The following is a 27,061-nucleotide window of genomic DNA, read 5'->3' as shown; positions in this document are numbered from 1 at the left end:
GACTAATGGTAGATTTTGACATAGGTTTGCAAGGCACATTAGTAAGTTCTCATAAAGTTCTCTGTGTAAAATGGGCCTGATTTGATTGGATGAGAGGTTGAAGGGGGCATGGCAATCTCATCAAAATACCAACGTAACAAGTCCCAATGTGCAGGTACTGTGGCCAAAAATGGCTTTTTGGCCAGAGTGAAGTTGAAATTTCTGGTGTCTCTACTTAGTTTTACAGAGAGCTGAGTTACTGTATACCCGAGTGCAGCCCCAATAATGAGTGATCAATTCAAATTTTTCAGAAAAGATAGGGACAGGTTTTCCTTCCACACATATATTCTATAAAATCTTGACAAGAGAGAATAATTGCAAGAATATTTATGTTGTTGCTCTTTATCCCTCCTCAAGTTGCCATTCAGGAGATGTATTTATACAGTTTGGTGTCTGTCTGCCAGTAGATTGACTCTTGAGAACAGTGAGCCAGTCACAAAATACTCTGTAGCTCCTTACAATAACTGCCCTTGTGGAATACCTAGGTCGATTGTTGATTCACATTCCTCTTATAAAAATGTAGCCTCTTTTTAACACAGCCTGTTCAAGGCAGGACTGTTGGGCCATTAGCCTTGCTGTTCTGTAAGGTACAGACATGGAATGGGGGAGCATTGTTGCTTCGTCACTAACAGGCATTAGCGGTAGTCACAGAACCAAATCGACGTCTGTATAAAAGGGACAGCCAGGATGGCAAGACTACACGCAGACAACACTCGGGGCAGCATCATGCCGCCGTTGCGTGGTTCCGTGTAAACAGTAAAGCGGGTGTAATGGCAGCTCCTCTTTACAGCAGTACTGCAGAGTCTGTATTTAAAAAGGACGATTGCATTCTTTGCAGTTTGACTGCAGTAGAGAATAGCTTTTGGAGACATTTTGATGGGTTATATTTTGCCTTGGAAGATCAATAATAAATCCCAGGAAGACGAAATTGAACCTAATACACATGGTAATTTAACCAAAGTTGGTAATTTAGCTGCAGGGCACCTCTTGCTCTCAACCTGCTTTGAATATTGTAATCTGCCTCTGACAACCATTTAGCCACTCTGTTGGAATAGGATTGTTCATATTCAGTGAACCAAACAAATATTGCCAGACTGCTTGGTGAAACATCAATTTATTCTAAAGTCTCAGCTTTCTTGGTATGTTTACAACATGTAGAGTCAACGTTACAGTAGATGTTCGGAAAAATCTGCAAAGAAACTGGAAGCCGGTAAGGTAGAAAATAAGGAATATGGAGCGAAAAAGTCAGACAAACATCAGCACATGTTCTGATGTAATATTACAGTACATTAGCAAATAAAGTGTACTTAATATCCACAGCACCATTCAGGTTTAGGTTCTGTGTCCATATTTGAAATAATGAGTGACGTGTAATCTACAGCTTGTTGTGTTTGCCCTTTGTGAACAGGGCTGTACAATCATATTAAAGGTCAGAAGAATAACAAAGAACTGTTTTTCCTTGGTCAAGCCAGACTCCACCATTGGCTTTTGCCGAAGGAAAGTCAGAGTTTTTTTTGTCTATTTTTACAATGATTGATGTGTAGCCTCAAATAAACCTTCCCCAGCATGACGACAACAGGATCAATAAACTCATTTGCAGAGATCTGATAGAAATCCTCAATTGATAAAAGGATAAAAACTGCAAAGAGGTGTCAGCAAAACATATTTCTTGCCCTATAGTCTTGAATTTTGTGTACTTTCAACTAACACAAATTGTTTTTTTAGTACAAGTCATCATCTATCAGCTACTTTCAGGAAATTGGCTGGCAAAATTGGGGAATTCAATATGTTACTACGTTTTCCGATTTTGAACATAAATAATAACATACTTTCAGTAATTACATACATGTGGAATATATGTGGTGATCTCATTAAATTTTAACTACCTTGAGAATTATTCTGAAATTTTTATTCTCCAGTACTGAAGTATTCCTCTTTCAGTGACCAAAGTTTCTTAATTTGTAATTACTCTTCTGCATCTATATTTTTAGTAGTGTTTATCATTTGATAACAGTCTGTAATAGCACAGGTTGAGAGAGGATAACAAGTTAAGCTGGGTCACACGTTAAGGCTATTTGCCTGAAAAAGGCTAAGAGGAGATATTAAATCTGTCTGACTTTGAGATTCTAGGCTGTCAATCATCGTTAAGCAGCTCTAAACCTCAAGGGTAAATTGACAGTTTGCTTGTCTCCGCCTGCAGCTGGTGCTGTATGTTAGGATGCTTGAAAGTTTAGCTGTCCAATGGCCTTGTACACAGTCAGAGACACTCATAAAAAGAGGGGGAGCGAGAGCTATGAATTTTATAGGCATGCGAGAATTGCTCGCTCTGAATTGTGTTTGTTTGCTTGTCTGTTTGTTTACCTGGCCGAGTTGAAGCCCTCTCTCTAAAATTCTGGCCTCACTGCACTCAAGCTCACTGAGTCCCACTTGGATTGTAGGGCTTAAAATGAGAACGCGGCCTGACAGCCTCTGACATTTAGTGACATACAATAACATCATCTTGGAGTTTCAAAGCATTCAATGGATGCATGGTGACCGCTAACAGCACACATAGGTAACAACCCACACAAATAAGGGCGCTGCCTGTTTAACTTCTTTGCCTGCTAAACAAACAGTATGTGTCGTTTTAATCCTCTCCCTGGACACTGGACTGCAAGAAAGAAAAAAAAAGTAGCTAAAGATGTCGATTTAGTCTTTGGGGTTGTGCTCCATGGAAAATACCTGGTAAATATACCTAACATCTTTCTTAACTGCTGGGACCCTCATATAAGGTAATGGATAGAAAATTACGAAAAATCCTGCTGTAATAATAAAGGTAATAAAGGATTACCTGAATGTGCATTTTTTGTTAGACAACTTTGATTCTGAAAGATAAGAGAGACAATTTTTACATTTCTATGTAATTTCCGAGTTCACAGTTGTGATTTATTTTGGTTTAATGTAACCCATTCATGTGGGTGGGAATCACCAGTGGCCCAATGATACAATGTCATCACGATTTTAAATTTGCGATACTTTCTCCAACTGCTAATTATGCCCAAAGAAAAACGTTACGAACATCTGCTTAATCTGATAAACAAAGATAAAGTTTTCGGTCTTATCATGTCACTTCAATCATTGTTAAAGAAATTGGTTTCATCATTCAAGTAGGTTACCAAAAGTTAATTTGCATTTGCAATATTAATAATTTATATAATAAAAAACATCGGGCACCCAGTGGCTCAGTTGGAAGAGCAGGCTCCCCATGTACAGAGGCTACGTCCTTGCTGCAGCAGCCGCGGGTTCAATTCCAGCCTCAACCCTTTGCTGCATGTCATTCTCCCTCTCTCTCCCCCTTTCACAAATAAGCTGTCCTGCATGACTAAATAGAAAAAAAGCCCCAAAAAAATCACCTTTAAAAAAAAACAAAACAAAAAAAAAATATTAACATTTTCAACATACTACAAGAAACTTGCTAATGGAAACTAATCATTACTACTACAGTCAGTTTAAAAAAAAAATGCATTGCTTTTAACTGACTTGCAATTATAAATGCTTGCTTTTATTTTGAAGTTGCAAGAAAATAACGTGCCATGTGCACCTTGTTTTTATTCCCGAGGTTTAATGTGAACCTGAGATGATGGTTGCATAAGTCTGTTTGCTTTCCTCAGTGTTCAAGCTGCAGTGCACTGGCTAGTAAATTATTTGAAAGACTCTTTATTCGAAGCTTCAAACACACGAAAACTGCCTCTCCAACATGTGAATACATGTGGATTAATAAATAATATAAATAGCAAGAAGATGTATATAAGTAATTAACCAATTGGAACCACTTTTCTTTATTTGTGAAAGGTAGGAGACACTTGACAACACAAAGCATTTACCACTGGGGCTCTGAGAGGCATCTCGGTTGGTGAAAGAGTTCATTTTAGAGCTTTACCTAAGAGAAGAGGGTTACCTGATGGTCTGTCAAAACACATCAGTGTCATCCATATCAGCCCCCTGTCAAACTCTCTTGAGCTACGTCAACATACAATACTTAGCAGTCATCACCACACTCAGAGCACCTCTCCTCTTGACTCCTTCTGTCTCTCACTGACACAGTGTCTGCCTCTCTCTCTCTCTCTCTCTCCTCCTGACTGCGGATGACAACTCTCAGGGACAACAAAGCTTGTAGCTCAGTGATTGATTAGAGCTTCTTTCAGCCAATTATAATTAATGCCCGGCAGGATCACATAAACCTGGCAAATGCTCCCATTCACTCAGGACGTGTAAGAGATGGATAACCTTCGCCTCAAGGTTGGAGGTCAAACGCATTTCATATTTCCTTGTTTCAGTTGGGAATGACTTCTACATTAAGCCTTTACAGAAAGCCATAACCCAAAGTGTCTGAAGGCTGCTTTTTAAACAAAACTCTGTCGAAGATTTGTAATTCATGGGCACTTTAATTTGAATTATGAAATGGGAAATCATGTGCCCTCTCTGTGAATTGGTTTAATTCAATCAGGACCACAAGGCATATTTAAAACATTTTCTGCACACAACTGCCCATGGAAATTCATTAAAGGTACATTTGTATGCCAGTCAGCTGTTTTTTTTCCTTCAGTTTTGAATACATGCGGCTGATTTTAAAGTGCTGCTCTTATAAAATATTACATGGTCATGCTCAGCCATACACAATGAACCTTTGTTCTTTTGCACGCTTCAAGATCACAGCGAGCAAACCTCGTTATCACAACAACTACAAGAAAATCCTTAGGCAATACAGCCTTGTATAACCAAGCCCCCACCTCTCTCATATAGTAGCCTAATTTAAAACATGTTTATTCTCTGTATGAGGGTACATAACCTTTTGTTTTTGTTGTGCATAAATATATAGTAGTCCAGCCTCTAAAGCTGAATTTCCATTCAAAACAACTGGTTCTGATCCACACATCTTGGAAGATTCCCGTGTCCCGCACAAAAGAGAGAAATTCTAGTAAAATCTTTTTCTTTAAACATGACTCAAATGCATAATAATAACTGTTATTTTAAAGTAAATACACACATAGATATTATGCTAGCCTATTTTTGTCGGGGCAACACATAAACACAAATAATCTACTTTAGCTTAACGTATCCTAACTGAATGCCACAGCGACAAAATCAGTGTGTTTGCACCATTTTCTGTTGAAATGTTGTAACTGGCTACGAGCCACAGAGCATGCTGCTCAGCGTGTTGTTTTGAGCTGTTTTATTGGATGTCCTGTTTCTATTTATTCGTGTCACTGATTTTCAAAACTCTGCAACTAATGAAGAACGGCTGATTTATGAGGTAGAAATAAGGCATTATTTATACAATAACTGCTCATATATTTATAAAATCCTTATTTACCTACTTGCTGTTGGCTGTGTTGAATGTTATTTACAGTAAATGTAACAATGTTAAACGTGTGACTTTTGTTAAGAACGTACAAACAAAGGAAAATACTAATCTTTTCATTGGCTACGTCTCCAGGCTGATCTGGAGTACAGAAATTTACATAAGTGACAGGTTCAGTGTGGACAGAGAGCAATGCTCACTTGCTGTCAGTACATGGCGTTAAACCTACATATTTTCAGAGTGAATTATTGTCACTGGACATAATGACTGGAGACATTATATATATGACATGCTTTGAAAGACTTTCCCAGTCCAACATTGGTAACTGGCAGATAACGGAGATAATATTTATATTTTATTCCAATAACATACTCCAGTAACATATTACCTTTTTCAAACATACAGCTCTTAACACCTAGCCTATAGCACCTAGCCTATAGCGACCCCCATCCATCAGAGTGATGGAGGATCTCTCTTTGCATTTCTTACATTTTCTCTATCCATTTACATTTTCAGGGAAGTTGTTTCATATATTCAGAGTTTGGTGGGCTTGGAAGTGCAAATGTGGCCCTGTAAAGCCCATTGAAACATGTACTACAAATATAATTTCACTACTTACCTTATTGGATCTTTAACATCAATCAAGTCAATCAAAACTGACTTCATACTGACAAAACGCAATAAAAAAACGTGATTAAAAGTGCTGGCATTTCTTATTATTTAAAACTTACTTTCTGGCCTACATTCATTTTGGCAGTGATGTGCACTAGAAGGATACAGGCCATGATTCAACCGTTTTACTATAGCACTAAAAATCCTTTTCTTGAGAGAATTTAGCACGTTATTTCTTTCCAACTGATACATGACTCAGCACCCCTTACAGGAACCAGACCTGCATTCTCAATTCACCTAAAAGGGAGTTCTCTCCAAAATCAAAAATACATATCATCTTACTTGTAGTGGCATTGATCAGTCTAGCTTGTTGTGGTGTGAGTTGCTGTTGGAGATATCAGCCATAGAAATATTTGCCCTCTGACATATATAATGAAACTAGATGGCTCACTTTCTTTTGTGTGGTTAAATGGTTGGCAGGTGTAGCTCAGTAGAAAAGAAAATAGTACATACACTGAACAACAAGGTCTGTGTATTATCTGAACATTTTCAAATATAACACAAAAAAGCAAACAAAATGTAGAAATAAAAAGTGTCCATGCAGAACATCCTTCTTTTTTCAAATCCAGACATTCAATAGAGGGGTAAGGCATTTACAGTGGTCACATCCAAGAAGTGAAAGACCACTCCAATGTACCACTGTTTGTTTTTGCATCTGTGAGGATGCATGGTGACAAGTTGATCCATAAGATCTACTACTCCCATCTGCTGATTCACAGAAAATGGTCTGTGGATGTTCAATCCTAGAAATGTCTTATTTTTTCTGCTTTTGTCTATTCACAATTTCATTTATCAGGACTTCAGGAAATAGATGCATAAAGAAATCTATTGGTTTCGTTTGCTCAACATTCGATTTCCATTTTCCTAAAGAAGGAAGCAAGTCTCCCTCAAATTGGTTGTCTTTGGTTTTCCAGACATTTCTGCTCTTTTTCTGTCCCTGAGCTCTAGCAAGTGGAACATCCTCAGCATCCTCAGCTCTCCTAGCATCTTCAGCTCCCTCATCATCCTCACCTCCACTGTCACTACTGCTAGCATTTGCTCGGTCTTTGCCTGGCTGCCATTCATCATCACTGCCACTAGCATCATCCTCACTTGACTCAGATAGTATTTGCTCCACTATGCTGTAGGCTTGTGTATTGCGCTCTGTACTTGAGCTCTACAAAATAGAAAGACACTGAGTGACACCAACATAATGGCAGGAATCTGCACATAACAATGTTTTTGTTGCAAATACTGCAAGTTTCAGTCTAATAACATAAATCAATTACTTTATAGAAAGTTACTGCAGATCAAGTATTTTGAAGTACAACAAAGTTGCAGTAACAGCATAAATTCTAATAAAAATATAGCCAGCAATGCATGGCGTCCAATTCAGTGGACAGATGATGAATCATAATTTCCTCCCAAAATAAAACCAATACTTGTAATTTTCAACAATAATATTGCTCTTTAGTTGTTACTTGATGTACAGTTTCTTTTTTTACCTTCAATGATCATATAGTATAGAAGGATTTGAGAGATCTTCCTAAACTACATGGGATTTCTGACCCTCTGTCGGCCATCTTGGATTATAGAGAATTAAGGTACACTAACAAAAGTTGGCCAGTGGGTGGCAGTGTGTGGGATGACTTACAAACGTCCACTTGAGTGGCTGATGTGCAACTATAACACAAAAACCCATGCATATTCTACAAAACAACTTTTAAATAGCTGTCCACTGGAGTGGCCGCTATGCATGAAAGGGTTAAGTAACCATGGGTTTCATTTATAAACATTGCATACATACAAAATGAGGCCTGCAAAAGTTGTGATCTAGAAAAACAAACCTGACCAGAGAATGTGCGCACCTGTGCGGAAACTCTGACCCATGTGTGCGCACACTTTGGAGGCAGGGGAAACAGGCGACACAGATGGTGAGGTGGTGAACTGAGGCCAGATAGTTGAACTTTAATGTGAGAGGCATCATTATATGTATAATGGTGCCTCTTACATTCAATTCTGCTTCGATTCCATTTCATTTGTGATAGTGAGCCATAACTTTTCCATACGCGCTTTTCAGTTGCACTGAAATTTGCTTATTTTATCAACGATATCACACAATAACATTGCGCACAAGGGACACACTGGAGACATCAGCCCCAGCAATGTCTTCACACATACTCAGCCTTCTCTGGTCACCTATTGTAAAACTTCCTTCCTCTGCACAAATGGATTAGTGAAGTCTGGAAATAAAGCAAGTGACAGCTTTCACACAATCATTAAATCCAAATCCTCAGTATGATTCCTGATCCCATACAGTCTAAGATTGGGATAACAAAATTTAAATAAATAAATAAACTCTGTTCATCTATCAAACTTTCATCTTGAAATGTTATCCCAGGGTCTGTGACACCACAGATTGTCATGATCATTTTGACAAGCGGCCAAACAAGTTAGATTGCTGTAAACTGCAGTGACACTCGGCTTTTGCCGTGATTTCACCCGTAAAGATCCGTCAATCCGCCAGCTCATATTCACAAGGTGCTTTGCATCAATCAGTTATGGTTGAATGTGGGCATGTAGATAGCAGGATATAAGGCGGACTTTCTTGTGGACAACTTCAAGTTGATTTGGGATTTGAAAAAGAAAATTTCAGACTTGCAGGTGCAAGCACAGCTCTATAAATCTGAATATTTTAAGAGATTAAGAGACATTGTTATTGAGCGTGTATGTTTTCTGCACCACAAGGCGATTGCCATCAAGTTCCATTTTATTCACGAGAAGGCAGACATCTCTAAAGTCTTTCCAACACTCAGCAACTCACACCAAAGACTGATAAATAGAACTACAGGTAAGGGAATTTTTTTTGTATTATTTTGGGGTGAACTTTCACCTTATCAATACAACACACACATCCAAACACATCCACAGAAACACCCCCACATAAACATCTTAATCTAACAACTGAAGGCTCAACTCACCAGATGGTTGCTGGTTCAGATCCCTCTACTTCCAGATAATCTGACTTCTCCTCCATCTGAAATTCAGTGAAAACCAGGGAGATGGTGTCCCCCGGATCTGCCAGGATGGTCCACTTACACTCCCCACTGCTGCCCAGGCCTCCAGCACCTCCACCTCCGCCAGCGCCAGGGGACTCTCCACTGGGGAAATCGAAGCTGGAGATGAGCCCGCTAGAGCCCCTCAGGGTGCCACCGCACGTGTCCTCCGCTGTCAGTCACCAAAGATAGAAGCAGGGTGGGGAGGGAGAACAGACATGTGGTCTCTGGGTTATTTCAGAGCTATTACTCAAAGTTCAACATGGGGAAAAAAGTGGCTTGAGGCATAAAACATCTGTACCTGTCCCCTCAGATAAATGCAAACCAGAGAAAGACCAGTCTGGAGGCTGATGTTAGAGCTGCGCAGGCCGTTTGAACACAATTTTGTTTCTCACACATCCACAGGTTGTCAAGTGCACAATTAATTCTAGTAGTTATGAGACTGCTGGCAACATGAAACATAAGACAAAGGGCTGCTTGGGTTTTCTCCACAATGACAAGAATCGTGAAGCATTCAGACAAGTGACAATGGCCAGAGCTATTTACCAATTAATTGTGCGCTAATTCTGTCACTTTCCGTCAGTGCAGTTTGTGGGAGTAAAAGTCCTCACTATTCGCCATCTCTTTTGTGCTTTTCTCTCTTTCCGCCAATTCTTGTCTCCCCCCTCCATCTTAGAGTCAGTAATTCATCATTGTGTCCTCTTAGGCCCCACATGTTTCAGGAAACAAACAAATGGTGATAAACAGGGCATGTAATGCTCTGAAATTGTATATTTTTTTCTCCAATGTGGGGAGCATGGCACGTCAGTTGAATGTTAATGGACTCTACCATAACAGTGGCTTGCTCTCTTTCACTCCATGTCCCTTTTCGCTTCTCTCCCCCACCCTTTCTCATATCTCTCCATCTCTCTCTCTCTCTCTACATTCCTCTCCTCTGTGCATGCCCTCTCAGATCTTTCTACTATTACTCACTACCCTTCCCTCTACCCCTATATCCGTTTTTTCTCCCCAAAGAATTCTAATGATGGCGGGGCTTTCACAGTTTTCACATCATTTAAGACTAATATGTGACACTCAGCTGTGCCAGCTGAAACCTTTGATGGCTCAGCGCTCCACTCAGGGCTGTCAGAGCTGCCAGCCTTGGAACATTCCTGTATGCTGCATTACACGATTGGTCAAGGAACAAGGAAGCGGGTGTCTGAAATTCAAAAGAAGATAAAGGGAAAAGGGGAGAAGACGGGGGAGCAGGAGCTGCTAGTTAGCTTGATCCATGTCCTTTGACACATTAGCTAAAGCATAGCAATTGATCAAAGTCTTCATAAAAAAGGGCAGAGATGGCATTGATACCGTTTGAGACAATGATGTACACACATATATGATTTATATCAAGGGCCGTCTCATTTGAAGACTACACCAAGGGCAGGCTTTCATTTGTTGAATGCCTGCAGCCTTGTGACAACAAAAGCATGTGGAGTCATGATTTGTTTCTAGTTTCAATCATTACTATCCCTACCTCCACCTCATAACACTGATCCTGAGTGACAAATTGTATATTCCCTCAATGCTTTTAAAATGACACTCCAAAGAGTGCCCAGCAGATTTGTAGAGTAATTGGCTATAGGCTGAAATTAAACTGATATTAAAGTGCTGCGAGTCTGACCAAAGGAGACATATCACTTTTTAACCTTGATGACAGACAGGGGCAGCGTAAAGAGTCTTTATGGCCATCAAAGAGAGCAACAAAGAAGTGGTGGAGAAGCGTTAGCTAATGAGAGGGGGGCGTCAGTGTAGGAGAGGAGACAAAAAAATAAGTGGAGAGGAAAGAGATGGATAAAGGGCAGATCAAGAATGAGACAGGAAAACAGAGTAAAGGATACAAGGTTACAAGGTTAATTCATTGTTATTTTTCAACATGGGGCTGCACAACCAAATCCAGTTGTAGTCTCTTCATACTACACAGAAAAATAAAAAACAAACAGTACTACATTTCTGTAGTGCTTTTTTGCAATTTGCATCAGAGTAATGTTATCTGTGCAGATAATATGGCCTGCATCCAAACAAAGATTCGACATCAGTGAAACATCTTCCATCTTTGACTGTGTTTTAGTACCAAGCATCGTTGATATAAACTGTCCACTTCCCTTCATACCACCAGCGCTCTATCAGCAATCAATGGTCCGCCCATCAAGTGCAACAGCCTAAATCTGCGATGTTATGATGAAGCAAGGTCTTTGCAAATATGAAGACATGTGAGTCTCCAATCTGCAGTTGTTGTGCTTGCCTGAGTCTTATTTTTAATCCATTACACTTGAAAAAAAAAAAAAACATCTGCTCGATTTTCATTCGAAAGTCAAGTGAATATTTTCTTTAGTTGAATCTTCAAACACTGTGGATATGACCTTTGCACTCCTGACAAATAGCTGTTTTCAGAGAGAGCTCATTCTTCAATACATACAGTACTCATGGGCTGAATAGGGAAACACAGCATGTTTTGTTGGCAATGGCAGCAAAAGAGAAAACAGAATGTTTCCCCTGCTCTGAGCAGCTGTATAATGATACAAGTCAAATTTGCTGTAAAATTGCGGTGATTGGAAAAAATTACAAGATCGTGCAGAATTCATAGAGATCGGCTGAATTTATGTTGATTGTTAAGATCATAGTGTAAGTGTAAATTCCTGGAAGGACTTTTTATTTGGTCCACCAGAGCTAGCTATAACTACTGGCGTCTTATGCAAAAACCCTGCAATAAATATGAGGGAAATCAGGTTCAAAAGTGACTGACCATCTGAACATCTTCCAATGTTTTATTAATGAGTCCATCAATGTCAGACACTGATTTATTTGATCCAGCTAGACAGGTTTCTTAAAGCTAATGTCTGGTCTGGTCAATACTAGTATAGCTTTAGTAGTATCTTTTCTGTCAGAAAAAAAAAAATCTCTCTTAAAAGACAAACCCGCGATTTTCTTAATCTATAACTGAATCATCATCAAAGTAAAACAGATCCTGCTTTCCATATAATATAATATTAGTTTTGCTGCTTTTGAGGTTGTAACTGTAAATATGAGTGCTTCTCCTGTGGAAATATCCTGCAGATCAGATAATGGAGGATTTGGTTCTGATTTCCAGAGTCTATTACATCCTACATTTTGTTTTGGGGGCTTTTTCTGAAATCCCTCATTATTTAACGGGGATATAATGATCCATCAATCTGCATCGATATATCGATTAAATGAACAATGATCACAACATCGTAACATCGATGCAAAGTGTAAACATCGATCCATATCATACTCCTTTAGATGCGCCCTTATTTTAAAATTCTGTGTCACCATCGAACAGCATCAGGCAGATGATGGGGAGCAGCAAAGAGAAAGATGATGAGGATAACACTGTTTACTCTGGAATAAATCATCAGTGGGGAAATGTTTTGTTTCCGGAGAAACTCTGTGATGGTATTTGGATTAAGAATAAGGTTATCTTCCATATCTACTATTCAGGGTGGCAGCTTCTCCTGTATCGGCACATATCGATCGCAGGCCCCTAAACCAAATACAATTGTAATTCTATTGTGGTAGTCTTTGTGGTATCTGCAAATATTGTATCATTGTCCAAAGTGTCGATGTGATCGTGTCGTGATGAAACCAGTGATTTACATCCCTATTAATTACTACATAGTGTGTTAAATGATGTGTCTGTCACAGAGTTGTGGTCTAGCAATGTTTCCACTGCATGCAACAGTGAATATGTGAACAATTTTGGGCACAGAATATTATATGTATAATGAATACAAGCAGTAATAAATGTGGCCACCAGTAACCACATACAAAAATCATTAACATTTAAGGATACAAAAGAAGTCTAACAGATTCAAGATTCAAAGAGTCAAAAAGGCTTTGAATCGATAAACTGGTGGGCTGAAAATTATTAGCACTACACAAAAAGCATGTAAGTCAGACAAGGTCATTTAATAACATTTTGACATAGGATCCAAATTAAGTAAACTCTGTTACCAAAAAGTAGATGCACTATTCTTGCTAGAAACATCAAGGTAGAGCTCAATAACTCATCTTGCTAATTGGGAGGTAAGTATTTTTATAAATGCACTCAGAGCACTGTAGCATTGATTTCCAATAAAGTGGCACATAACATAAGTAAGTGTGAAACCTGACAAAACTGACAGCATTATGATACCTTATCTCAAACAATGACTTGTGGATGTCTTGTGGATGTTATTGTACTTTATTGATCCCTGGGGGGAATTGGCTAATTTCACTCAAACACTAATGCATGTTACCTTTGAAAGTATCCAAGGTCTGATAGATGGGAAATCAATTACAGTCTGAAGCAACAGAATTTTCAACAGCTGACTATGAATACAAAAAAATGTGTTACAACCACTAGAAAAATACTGTAACAAAGAACAGATGCCATACATCCCAAGGTCTTTTGAGTTTACATGTTGTCTCTTTTTTTCCAGTGCTCTGGGTGTGTTGGAGGCTTTAACTGGATTATATACTGTATGTATATGCAGTATAAACATGAACCACATTTTCATATTGTTAAGTGTGAAAGGAATACAGCTAGCACAATTAAACAAGAATCTACAGGGCATCTGCTATGGCCTAGGGGTATTGTACGATGAAACTTGATATATACATCAATCAAATATCAACACACAGCAGTAAGACACGGAAATGTAGATAAGAGTAAATTAAGTTAGGCCTTGAGGTGCGTGCAGAGAGGGAGCAATAACCACAGGCTCCCATCTAGCACTGTTTAAATTCTAGGTTTTGACTGGAAGGCACAGAGGACACAATGTTGCCACTGTGGCAAATGATACTACTGACATTATCATAGAAAAAAAAGGACCCAATGAAAAGGCATTCCCACAAACTGTAAACAAAAAATGAAAGCCCTTTTTGTTCCTCAGATCTTTGTGCACCAGAATAGGATGCAGGAGCAAATAAAAAATAGCTCCTTTATAGTTTTCTCTAAAGTGGTTTCCATGATAACAGGCTTGCTCTCTGATCATCGTTGAACACTATTCAGCTCAGGTGGTGGCAGCAAAATGCCATGTGCAAAAGTGTCAATGACAGATACAATGGTAGTATGTAGTGGTAACTCCCAGTTGTGTGCAAGGAATGTTAAAGAGACATTTTGGTAAAACAAAAAAAATTTAAATTAAAATCTGCAAGTCATCCTCTGGTTTGTGTGCTATGGATTAATCGCCTATATTTCAGCACAGGGCCTCCTCAAAGGCATGACATAGATTTTCACAACCACGTTCAATGATAATAACCTCACTTATAACTCATTAATGTGTCTACTGTTGTAGCCCATTAAAATGCACAGGAAAATTGGGTAGATGCTTGGGAGTAATTCATTATTGTGCGGAATTACTAGGACTGGTTTCTCAGCCGTTTCTTTGAGAAGCATCCATGCATGGTGTTGTAAATCATGAACCAGCAAACTGCTGTCTGAGGCTCAAAAAATGCTTTGCAGCTTGAGAATTTTAAATGGCTTCAACTGGATAATACTTTACAGGTTCCATATATTCACATGCAGCATTTCATCGGGATGCATGGCAGCATTTGAGGTACAGTAAGCCAACAAGATTTAGTGACATAAAAGAGGCACTGAATGCTGGGCAATGTGTTCCTTAGCAAATCATTAGAGCATGCTCTGGATTTAAAGAAGACGAAGGATCTGTCTCTTTTGAAAACGGTGGCAGCGTAAAAATAAAAAAAAAAATTAAAAAAAGATGGTGGTGAGGATTAGGACTGCTTTAGCTGAGCTCATTTACATCCCCAGCATCAGCAATCTAATGCTACTTGAGGAGGGATTAAGCCTCTCTCCCCTTGACTTTGATCAGATATACAACACTTGTCTTTCTACTTAGAAATATTCACCCCCAAGGAAAGAAAGGAAGGAACATGTATAATTTTCTACATTACCTTAGATTTTTCCTTTGTAATAATCCATGTGTTAATGCACAGGCAGTTGCTATGCCTACAGTAAGTCCCACATTTGCTCAGCTGCAAGTCATGTTTAACACTGATGGGGTTAAGAAGTAGAAAAGTGATCTGTAACGGGTGCACAGATGCAATCCATATAGCATCATGCATATTGCTTGGGGTTATTTTTTTATAGTGGCCATATCTCCGTAATGTCAGATTTAAATGAATAATGAGAGGAGACGACGGCAGTGATTTAATGAACAATATGGCACCACAGCACTAATTAGAACTTTACATATGGATCTAGGTTTTGATCATTTTTCTTTTATTTAAAAACAATGATCCTCACATCATGTTATTCTTTTTAACATCAATGAATAGTAGATATAGAAGATAATCTTATTCTTAATCCAAATGCTATTACACTGGTTGCCTGTTAACATTGTGATGGATTTAAAGTAAGAACAAAGTACAGCAGTATCTTGGTGAACATAACTGTGGATGACAACTGAGCTTTCACTTGGACTAAGAAATCCTCACATGGGCGAGTCAAATTTTCATATTTAAATTCTAAATTTGACCAGCAGTGATCTGAAAAGCCACTGCAGACAGATCTGTGTGTTTAGTCGAATCGCATTACCAGACATGGACATTTTTTAAAGGAGCAAGGGTTTTGTGGCCTAATTCTTTTATTCTGTTGGACAGTGGCTGGCAGCAAGAATGACAGAGCATCAATAGACAATATTCTCATGTTACCATGCAGTCCCTCTTTGCTGTCTCGCTGCCTGGTTTAATGAATGTCCAGAGACAATTTAGATGGAAGGAATTGAAATGGGCTCCTGGGAGGGGCGGTAGCAACGCACGATTAGAACAGCCACCTCTATGTTCTTCTGTCTACCTTTCAAGCTCTATTGTCGCCTTTCAAAGAGACAGTAATGCAGGATAAACTCACATTTATGGTTAATCTAAATGGGATAACACCTGGCATTACGACAGCTTGACAATAACTACAGTATAGTGTTATGGGATTCCTGTAACCCTGGCTCAAAGCTATCTAAGCTATAAATTCTGCTATTCTCAGTAACAGCAATAAATAAACATGTTGATTGTGTGCGAGTTGTTTAATAAGGAGTCAAACTAAGTAAGAGAAATACTAAATTACCCTCCTTTCTCCATACTGACTTCCATATTGTGCCTTCTGGGTAAAAACTGCAGTGACCACTTTTAATTAAATGAAAGTCGACAACTCTGTCCAGCAAATATACTTATATCTGATGATTCCACAGTTTAGTAATGAGGTTTAATATTGGTCAAATTTGGGTTGTACAGCTTCATTATCCTGCTTTAAACACAGCGTTTGATTTGGAAATTGGTATTATATGCCTCCCTGCACTTCTGTTTTTTCTGGTCTGTCCTGTTCTCTTTCTCTTACACACAGAAACATTTGACAAAACACAGTGGACTTTGGAAGCTGGATGAGGATGGAGAAGGGGACTGGGAGAAAGATGAAAGATAGAGAGAAAGTGACAAAAGGAGGTGACTGGTTGAGAGACTGAGGTGTTGGGAGACAGTGGGGGGTGAACGGCGGATTGGGGAGAGATTTTGTGTTGCTGTGTGTTTAGTGTGAAACAATTGGTGATGAGCAAAAAGGGCAGGATCTCTGAGGAAATAAGATCAAAGGACCATCTGCCCACATACAGGAGCCGGGCTGGATTTAGTCGGGAGAGAGAGAGCAAGAGAGAGTGGCTCAAGCAGTGCCCAGGCCTGAAAAGGAGTGATGTTCCTGGCCCGTGGCAATAGAGGCTAACACCATCCTTAAAAGGAAAGGAACCCTCCATATGCAGCGTTTTGTTTCCTCCAAGCTTGCCATTTCTCAAACATATGCTGAGCCATTTCCTTTTTGCTGTGCCTTGCACTGCAGAATGAGTTGGCATGAGCAAATTTGCTCTGCTGGCTTTGGGATTTCTTAGGATTGTATATTAGGACGGAAGGGGGAGATCTTTGACTCTCTTTAGTATATTCTCTCTTCAATTTGGATGATTTTGCATGTTTTAAGGCCATGGCACACCAAGTCCTTATTTTTCGTCTGAAATTGTTGCATGTTTAAAAATAAATATCTTGATGGAGGACCGTCCTATTATTTATATTTAGGTTTAGTGGAATGGGTAGGTTTGTAATTTGTTTTCATGCTGTGTTTTTTCTTGTACATGCTCTGTATAGTTGTATACCTGTTATACTGTGTGTGAAGTTGTTGAATTTAAAAAAATAATAAAAATATTCCTGATTAAAAAAAAACAATAAAATAAATAAATATCTTAAGTTGTGTCAGTCACATTCACATGGCAACTCTGAAACTTTCCTCCATCATTAAAGTTTTTCAAACTGCTTCCTTTGTCTGCCATTTTTTTGCATCCCTCTGTATGTGTCCCTACCTGTAATAGGCTGCCAGCCACTGTTAAGGATCAATGGGGTGACGGAAATTGTTGGTCTTCTTTTTAATGTGTGATTCGACTATTGCCAGCAGTGTATCAACCAAATAGACCGGGAAAAGATAGGGACGATTCTGCAGCCCCTTTATCAGCAGGAAAAACTCTCCTTCCCCTGGAAGCCTTCTCGGGATTGGATGTACACCATATTTTTTTTTTCTCCTTTAAAGAAGTGAGATGACCAATGATCCTCACTGCTTGAAAACTCCATTTGGCCTTGTATTGCAAATTTTCACAACAAATAAAACAATAAAACACAGACTCAGTGTGAAAGGTTTCTGTGCATTATGATTTTGACCAGATGATGGATTTAAAAACATATACAACAAACATGGACTTGGTGATCAAAGGCCTTCAGATCTATTTGTCCCTCAGCACAAAAATAGACCAATTTATTTAATGAAGCAAGCAGCCATTTCCTGCTTTTCATCTCAATAAAGGAAACTGTAGGATCAGCCAATCACTTTTGATTGACTAAATCCTTGAAAGGCCATTTCTTCACACTGATTACACTTTTTTTAGTATACAGCAAAAACAGAGCACAAGAGAAAGAAGAAAGGAAAGAAATTAATTATTAGTTCATGGAAATGGCTTTTAATACTTCCTAAGAGCTTTTGTTGTATGATAGCCGAGTTTTCCTTGTAGTATACCTTGTGAAGAGGTGGCTAAAAATGAGACTACAGCAGACTACTTCCTGGTGGTTTGGGGTAAAAGGGAGGCTGACACAGCAAAAGCAAAAGAAAGGAGAAGGTGTTGACTCCCTAGAATGTGTGCATCACACTTTTGAGGTTCACCCGGACTGCAATAAATACCTACATGTCTTCCCCTGAACAGTTCTCTAGTGTTAAACTAAAGCAGCAAAAAAAAAAAGTTGTTAAAATGTCCAAATGGAGGTTTAGGCAAGCTTCTACAACACAACACTGATTAAATATAACTCCCAGTGACTGCTTTTAAAAACTTTCAGTCTACTGTACATCGCTTAAGAGAGTGAGGGAGTACTTGCAGCGGCTATACTGCCTTTCCCAATTTTGAATCCACCATGCTAGATGATAATGCTCAGTTCTGGGTACAGACACTGTACTGTTGCAATTCTGATGAATTACTGACCACCATGACATTTCTTGAAGTCCTTTCTCACTGTGCACACATCATCACAAATTGCAAGGGGCTCTTGCCAGAAAAATACCTTTCCACATACGTTGTCAATTATTTGCGTCAGCGTGATGACAGGTCTCATCTAAGCCAAGCAAGGTATATAAAGCATAAAGAGCACTAGTCAGTCATTCATCAACTGACTGTCAGAAAGAAACCATCATTATGCTATAGCATAGTCTTCACTCTCTCTGTTCCTGATGGTTGAGCAAAAGAGCTTGCTAAGACAAATTACCTATGCACAGCATCTTTAAGGGTTCAAATCCCGGGCAATACCGTATTTTTAAATGCGCTAGGAAGTTTCTGAGCAGAAAATGAAGCAAAAAGCATTATATAGCTCTCCGAGTGTCAGAAAAGAAAATCTATTTCACCTCAAGCAATACAACTTTTGAAATATTTTAATACTGTAAACTGAACTTGGCTCTTGCTGTATGCTCATTCTGCCGATCTTCATAACACACAATCTACAGACTTGTAAAATGTTTCATCACCTAAAGAATTTTCACTTGTGGTTTTTTGTGATTTACATAATCAATTGATATAAATTATTTGCCTCTTACATTTGCTTGTAACAACAGTCGGCACAATATTTTATTTTGGGGTCACTTGTCCTGAGGTACACTAAAAAAATGAAATGATGAAAGAATTTCCACCATTTATAAACACTATTTGCCATTTTGGTGTGTCAGCAGTTTCAGCAAATTCAACCTGCCAGCCAAGAGAAAAGCTAAACAGTAGATATTGCAGTTTCAAAGGTTCTCAGTCTGACTGAATAATGTGGCATTTTCATCTCAAGTCCTCCATACTGTAGCCTCAGAACTGCTGTCTTTCTCTGCTGTACCTACTGTATAAGTTCAAGCTGCTGCTGGTCCATCTCATAGACAATGGCTCTGGAGTTTCTGGGTAACCGCAACAGTTGTGTTTAATTGTCAATGCCCAACACAACAGCCTTGGTGTGCTTTTAATTGCTTGCTTTGTAGCTTAGCTCACAGAGAGGTGACAGCAGGAACAAACAGGTCATCAAATTAAAAAAAAAAACCATCCAATCAGAAAAAACTTTGCACACTCCAAAGAAGATGTGCACAAATCTCATACACCTCTTGAGTCAGCCATTAAAGTACAGCCCAAGCGGGGATGCAAAAATCTAGTAGATGTACCACTCTTGTGAACAGCATTAATGTATTTAAGCTACTTGCTCTACAGGAATAAATATTTAATTAACCTTTTGAGCCGCAGAGGCTCTAATTAACTTCTTCGACATGATTAGAAAAAATCATTCCATCCCATCAGATTGAAAATAAAATTACAGATCTAATGTAGACTTATGCCAGACTTTACTACACTGTGGCACAGACCAGTCACCCAATCACACACCATCAAACTGTCAATCATGTCAAAGCAATTAACTTCATGCACATCATGGATATCAAGCAAGAGGTCAAGACAAACCAATCACATACTCATTTTAAATGTCTTAGGGGAATCCTCAAATGTGTAGATAACATCATGTCATATACAGCTGGGAGAAATAGATGACGGCAGGAGGAATGACACGCAGCTAAAATGAGTAGTAACTCATTTACAATAATAAAACATCCTCACCTCTGCAGATTGGCACAGGGAAGTCCCACACTGACACACCGGCTGCGTTAGTCACACAGGTGAGGAGAGAATGTCCGTCCAGGACGTAGCCAGTGACACACCGATAGCGGATCTTGTCACCTATGTTGAACTGAGTTCCATTCAGTATTCCTTTGGGTGGAACCCCTGGGTTTCCACATGAGCTGCTTCTCAGCTCTGGAAAAGGGAAAGAAAGGGATTATGATTAAATATAATCAATGTGTTGATGTATAAAATCTGTAGCAGTGTTTTATTCTTTTATAGTTCTGGCAACCTAAAAGATGTCCATGTTATAATTGACATTGTTAGTCATCTTGACTTAAGTGTGAAGAGCCTTGCATACATTGTTAATAGCTTGGAAATGTCAGCGCAAGTCTGACATTTATGCCATTACTACTTTGATGCTTAGTTATGTCTGACAATCTGAAATTAACTTGCAAAGATGTTTAAAATGCACTGCCAAGAGAGTGGTTAAGTACTGCACTAGTGTGTTACCCATCTCTTTACATCAAGAGTTCACCAAATAACATAAATCTGTGGCTGAAAGGTGCAATAAACGGCAAAGAAAAACAAGTACATCAGCTCAATGCACAAGAAAAGAAAAAGAAAGGTAGTAAAAAGAAGATTGCAAGAGGACATGAGAAGAAACTACTGCAGCGGAGTACAGTCATTTTCCTGTACACTACGGAATAGCTGCATTGCTTAATAGTAGGAACAGGAATCAAATTATTACCAGAAATCCAAGGGACTTGTGAGCTGAATGTGTGCTAGACTTTCATATTTTGAAGAGCTACTATTATCTGATATCCACTGCAGTGCCTAGTGATAGGCCAAAAAAATAATTTACTATGAATACTGGGTTTCCATAGGAATGCTCACACACCTTTTGGCTCACTTCACTGTGTACTGATAACTGCCCTGTCAAATGTCCTTTTATATATGACTTATATTTCTTACTGACTGGGTTTCATTCGTGTTCCCCAGCAAATCCTATTTTTGCGGAATGCATTTTACTTAACTCTGGGAAAATAGTAACAATATGATGAGATCTGCAAGGGGCATGTACTTCAATGGAGGGACATGAGTATTTTTTCAACTTAAAGTCCACTCCTACATAACCTCATTGCACCCTCTGTCCTCTTCTTGCTTATGACGGCATCTGCTGTGCATCCATCATTTACTGCTAATCATAGACAAAAACAGATTAAGGTAAAGAACTGTATGTGACAGAACAACCATAATGATAAGAATGATATTGCTTGTAGAAAATTGCATTCATATTATTTAAATCACTTGGCAGACGTGTTTTTGAAGATGGCATATTGAAGTTATACATCTTCCGCAAGAAAGCAATTCCCATGAAATTACTATCACTATCATCTTGGGCTCATGTGCTGACAGAGCCAAAGTTCTTATGATCAATGTATTCCTTTGCAAACTACTGAAAGCAAATTTTGATAAAGATCTACTCCGAGTTGTGATAAACAGGCCTAGAGGGCTTTTTCGATCCTGCATTCTTTTGGTTGAACACAGTCTTTCATTGCATTTCTCTCCTCCATTAGACCACCACAACTCAATCTCTGTCTAAAGTCCCCTGCTCATGTTCAGCCTGCAAAAAATGTATCAGTGGGGATTTTTTTTTTCAAGCCACAGTATAGGACATAACACATCATTGGCTTCTTTTTGCCTCAGCAGTTCCATGTTGTTGTTTAATCTTCAGCTTGAGGGCAGAATTATGTCTGACCTGTGTTTGTGTTACTAAACTTTTAAAAACCTGTGTGAGTAGGACTGCAGACTAATGATCTGGGGTTCTTTAGGCTTTTGGAACCTGCAGTCAACCTGAACAAGGTTTGGCTTGTAAAACCAATTATTTATACAGCAGAAAAGGTATTTCTAAAGATGCTAGATTGGGTTTTAAAACAGTATTCGCCCTTGCTTTGTATGTTATTGTTTTAATGATGCCCTATACTTATGTCTCCATCATGTTGTCACAATACTGAAATTTCTGATTTCGATATGATGCTTGATGTTTGATACCAATTTCAAAAATTGGCATTGAGGGCAAATAAGTTCATTCTTCAATATATCAAGGCTATAACATGAGGACTTGTTTTTTACTGGTTAGCAGCAGAGAACAGCAGAATGACTGTAATTAACATTAACAGTAAGAGAGTGAGAGAGCGCAGCTGGTACCACTATATCGATACTGCCGAAAAGGAGTATTGAAACTGATATAGAGCCAATACCTATCAATGGATATTTTTGACAACTCTTAATTACATTATAAAACAAATTTGTAATTGTGTTTTCAAATGTGAAACAATGTAAATTCCTCCTCCACCAGTATCAAGCTTATCACCCAAACCTAAATTAAAAACTAAAAATAACTACAAAACATTTAAGGCTAGTGCACTTTAATAATGAGAGACCTCTGCTTCATTATTCATTCACTAGTAAATATTTCATGTAAGCTATATCTGTCAAGAGTAATCATCATCTTCAGTGTAAATATATATATATATATATTATAATTGTTATTATTATTAAACATCTGATTTACTCAAGTTTCAACTTTTAATGCCTTGTATTTTAATTTCAATATTATATTATATACAGTGCATCTTAAAAGACACACTGAAATTGGCTTTGTGATAAAGAACACCACCTAAATGAATTTGTATGCAATGATCAATACTACAGAATTAGTCTGATCAGATCCAGAGTAGTCTTGTTGATAGGAATATAAAACTTCCTTTCCGCCCTACAGCTTGTGACTGATCATGCAGTGAAGTTGGATTATTATTTTTGATACATGCCATCTGTTTGTGGCTAATTATTCCAACTGGCAAGCCAGAGAACAGGACGCCACGTTACTCCTACATAAACTATGTTAGATGGATCTATGGATAGATGGATAGATAGACAGACAGAGTGAGATAAGGAGGAGTACATTTCACACCCCGATCCTGAAGCTGATTTCACTGACAGACACATCTGTGAAACTGCACTTTCTAATGATAATTTCTAGGAATCATTTTTGAAATCCAATTACTAATCCACTTTACACTGCAGATGCTCACATACACATCCCTCATACGTATGATCTCTAATGAATGCAATATAAATCCTTAGCATCTACTGCCGGCTGTTTATGTTTATGAGCAAAATTAAATACCAACAGACTGTGACGGGAATAAAGCAGGAGGAAAGGGGACCTCAGAGCATGTGTGATTTATTTTTTAATCAAATCCAGAAAGTGTTGACTAATTGGTAAAGTACTGACACCCAAAGTAGACCTGATACTACAGTGAACATTAGCCTGACCATCCAAACCTTCACGAAGAGTAGCTACTATATCTCTATGCACAAATACAGCATATATATAAAAACAGAACAACAAACAAAATCTCAATACACCCTACAGACACAGTGGCTTTTTGGGTTGGTCAACCTTTTACAGAGAGAGCCAACTGAAACATTTGGAGCTGAGATTCTCATTTGCGTTCTCACATTTTAATACCAGCTATTTTTAGACAAAAGCTCCTGCAAATTAATCTGTCTGAAGAAGAGTAAAATATGTGTAATGGGTGTATTATCTATTTATATATGATCAATGCTGTTCTTTTATTTCAAGCTGCATCACCTTCTCCCACAAGTAACTCAAAAGTTCAGTGTAAATAGAAAAATTGAATTTTATAATTGACAGCCAATCTGAGTTGTGTGAGGTGATGGTTTGGTAAGAGGTGTAAGCTGAGGGAGAATCAGGCTATATGTAGTGCAACACTAATGATGCCTGACCAATGCAAAGATAAGAAGTGAGAAGTAGAGTTGGCAGGATTGACATCTGACCAGTGCAGAGGTCAAGGTTGAGAGGGAGCAACCCTGTCTCACTGGTCCAATGTGAAGTATATATATATATGCAAATTCTCCTCCTTTAATATGAATATTAATATAAGGAGAAAGACAATAACTGCATGCTTCAAAGAATGTCTGCATCCCTGCATTGCAGAGCATGCAGGTCCCTGGCAACAAACAGCAAACACAGTATGTCTTCATGGGAGTTAAGGAGAGCCTGTGAAATTTGAATGTATTTGTTTTAAATATAAACATTTATGGAGAAAGTGTGACTTAGCACATTAAGGGAAGCTAAATATCTTAAGACTCACTACAAAAACCCTCTACAGTTTTATACAGAGAACGTCAGATTCAAATGCAGGATACTGCTGATCTGAAAACACTAGAATAAAAAAAAAAATCTAAATAAGACAGAAAAATCAACTGTTTAATGCAGTGGTGCTGTGTGCAACCTTATGTTATTCAGCACGCTCCATGATGAAAAACTGTTCCCCAAAAAGCCTTCCATTACGCCAATGGCATTTGACCGGACATTTACCATTCAAGGCTGGTGCTGATCACTTGAGAATACCAGAGGCACACTGTGCTCAAGATATTTAACACTCATCAGCCAGCTGAAAATAAAAACTTGAGCCTGGCTACAGGCACCAGGCACCAAGCATTGTGTGGATGACACAATTGTGGCAATACTGTTGAAAGAAAAATAAGGTTAGGTGTATGCAGATGTATCTCATACACTACTGTACAGTTCTGGTATGAGCTTGCCATGGGACAACGTGTGGGTTGAATGCAGCTGATCTACCACTCTGTTATGATCTACCACTCTCTGTTCTCATGTATTTGATGTATCCATACTTTTGGCTGGCAAAATAATCAGTGTCAGTGTTTAGTCATTTTAATTTTGGCCTATTTAAGGTGCAATCTGCACTAACACAGTATACTGTTGAAAAAAATCATCCGATACTAAATGTTATATGGCTGGGCATGAAATTAGAGAAAATAAATTAAGACATTACACTACAGATATGCACATGTTATAACTTAAAGGGGAATATTTTATCAGTTTGGCCAAATTACTGGTCTGCTGTAACAAACCACACAAACTTTGTCTAGAAACCACACAGAAATATTAGTACTCATCACTAAAAGCTATGTAAATATCAGGAATTATGCTATACGGCTGCCTTAAGAGGTTGCACTGAAAGCTATGCAGATGTGTGATGAGGAATGCCAATATACTACTAAAGAAAATTTGATGTTTTGATGATGATGAAGTAGGACAGCATCATCTCAGGAACTGTGATTACTGGCTGGGTTGTGCTAGAAAAGAACTAGTTCATACAACATGTTTTCCAAACATGTTGGAGGGCAAAAGTGTTTAGAGCTGTTCTAAACAGATAAACTTGAAGGCAGGGTGAGAAGCCAGCCATCATGGAGAGGTGCACGTCTCTCTCCTGGAAAGCATTCTTTGTGTTGGTTGTACACATGAACAGTGCTGGAAATAGATGTGTAAAGAATAAAAAACAAATGGCACAAACCCTGGCTACTTTCTCACCTCAGCACACATGGCTAACCATTGCATGAAGCATTGTGGTTTCAAAAAATTTAAGAATTTGTCAGTGGCAGCCCCTTCAATTCTGACATTAGAAATGGGGGAAGGAGGTCTTAAAGCTATTCGACCATCTGACAAGCACTTCTGATAGACTGTACTAGCACCTTAACACATCAGTTGAGTTAACATCTGTACCCTGTAAAAAATATCTGCATTATACAACTACATGTTTAAGCCTTTTAAATGAAAATGTTATGAAGCCACATATTGCAAGCTTTTCTCTCTAAAGGTTGACTATCCAAATTGTCAATATCATTATATAAAAAGAGGAGGGAACCTTTGCAATATGTAACAATTATGTTTGCCACTGTTTTCAATGTCACAGGAAACCCCAGATTGAAAATGAACATGTTAAGTTTGAAACCCTGCGATTGAAAAGAGAGCAATAAACCATGTGTACAGTTTATGTTTATGTATTTACTGCCACAGCACAACAACACGGTCTAGTATGACTCTTCAGTGTGAAACATTTAAATTTCAAAATTAGCAACTACTGGTACCATCTCTTCCTTTTTGAGAATTTGCAATAATATGTCAACATATATTCGTCAAAATGTCTCCACATAGTTCATTCCCAATTTATTCTTTGCATGAGACATGCTTCTGCTCACAAGTGTCTTGACTAACCTGCTGTGACTTGGATGCAACTAAAATCAAAAACTCATAAGTTTGTGGACTGTTGAGTGTTACAAATCATACTATGTGTACCCATGTGAACCCCAAACAGAGTTCTAATTTCAGCTGCCAGATGTTACTGGGACCTCGGACAGATTGCACTCAGCCAAATAAAAATGTGATGACATATAAATTATTTTACAGGACAACACCACATTTTTCAAGAGCGTAGTATCTGTCTTTAATTATTTCCCATGAATTTTGCAAGGGTAAGATGCATTTTAGGCTCAAGCTTAAAAACAAAAACATCCTACTATAATGGCTGAGGGTAGGATGCACATTTCCGTCTTCTGTCCCTTGTGTGTTTCTGTACTTTTCCTCAGGTTACAGTAATATCCACAATAATAATAATTGTGTAGCAGGGTGTCCAGATTTGTGGTGAATGCACGTGTACATGGTGTACAATATCTGATTTATTCACTGGTTATTATACATTCAAACTGTCTTACAGTATAATACCTATATGACATGTATTGCTATATTTAGTACTTTCTTAAGGTTTTTGAGAGAACTATATAGAGAAACAAAAGTGCAAGCAAAAGTAAATGTTTGGAGAAACTCACCCCAGGTCACTAATTAATAAGTAATAGATGCATCCCAGCTGTAATTATACCAG

At 38.4% G+C, this 27,061-nt stretch overlaps 1 protein-coding gene across 2 annotated transcripts in view; it reads right to left on the bottom strand.

Moving 5' to 3' along the window:
• Nucleotides 1-27,061, bottom strand: part of LOC121945336 (CUB and sushi domain-containing protein 3-like) — a 235,458-nt gene that overhangs the window by 167,501 nt on the left and 40,896 nt on the right. For both annotated transcript variants that reach the window (XM_088084026.1, XM_088084027.1), the window contains exons 4-5: nt 20,286-20,480; nt 9,013-9,259 (exon numbers count right to left, since the gene is read on the bottom strand). In XM_088084026.1, the coding sequence (XP_087940152.1) occupies nt 9,013-9,259; nt 20,286-20,480 (442 nt within the window). The remainder of the gene's footprint in view (nt 1-9,012; nt 9,260-20,285; nt 20,481-27,061) is intronic.

Source organism: Plectropomus leopardus, chromosome 11 (genome assembly GCF_026936395.1).
Source record: "Plectropomus leopardus strain MGB_pleo_1.0 chromosome 11, ASM2693639v1, whole genome shotgun sequence".
In the NCBI taxonomy this organism is placed as follows: domain Eukaryota; kingdom Metazoa; phylum Chordata; class Actinopteri; order Perciformes; family Serranidae; genus Plectropomus; species Plectropomus leopardus.
Note: the sequence above shows the minus strand (reverse complement) of the source record. Positions and strands in the feature narration are given on the sequence as shown.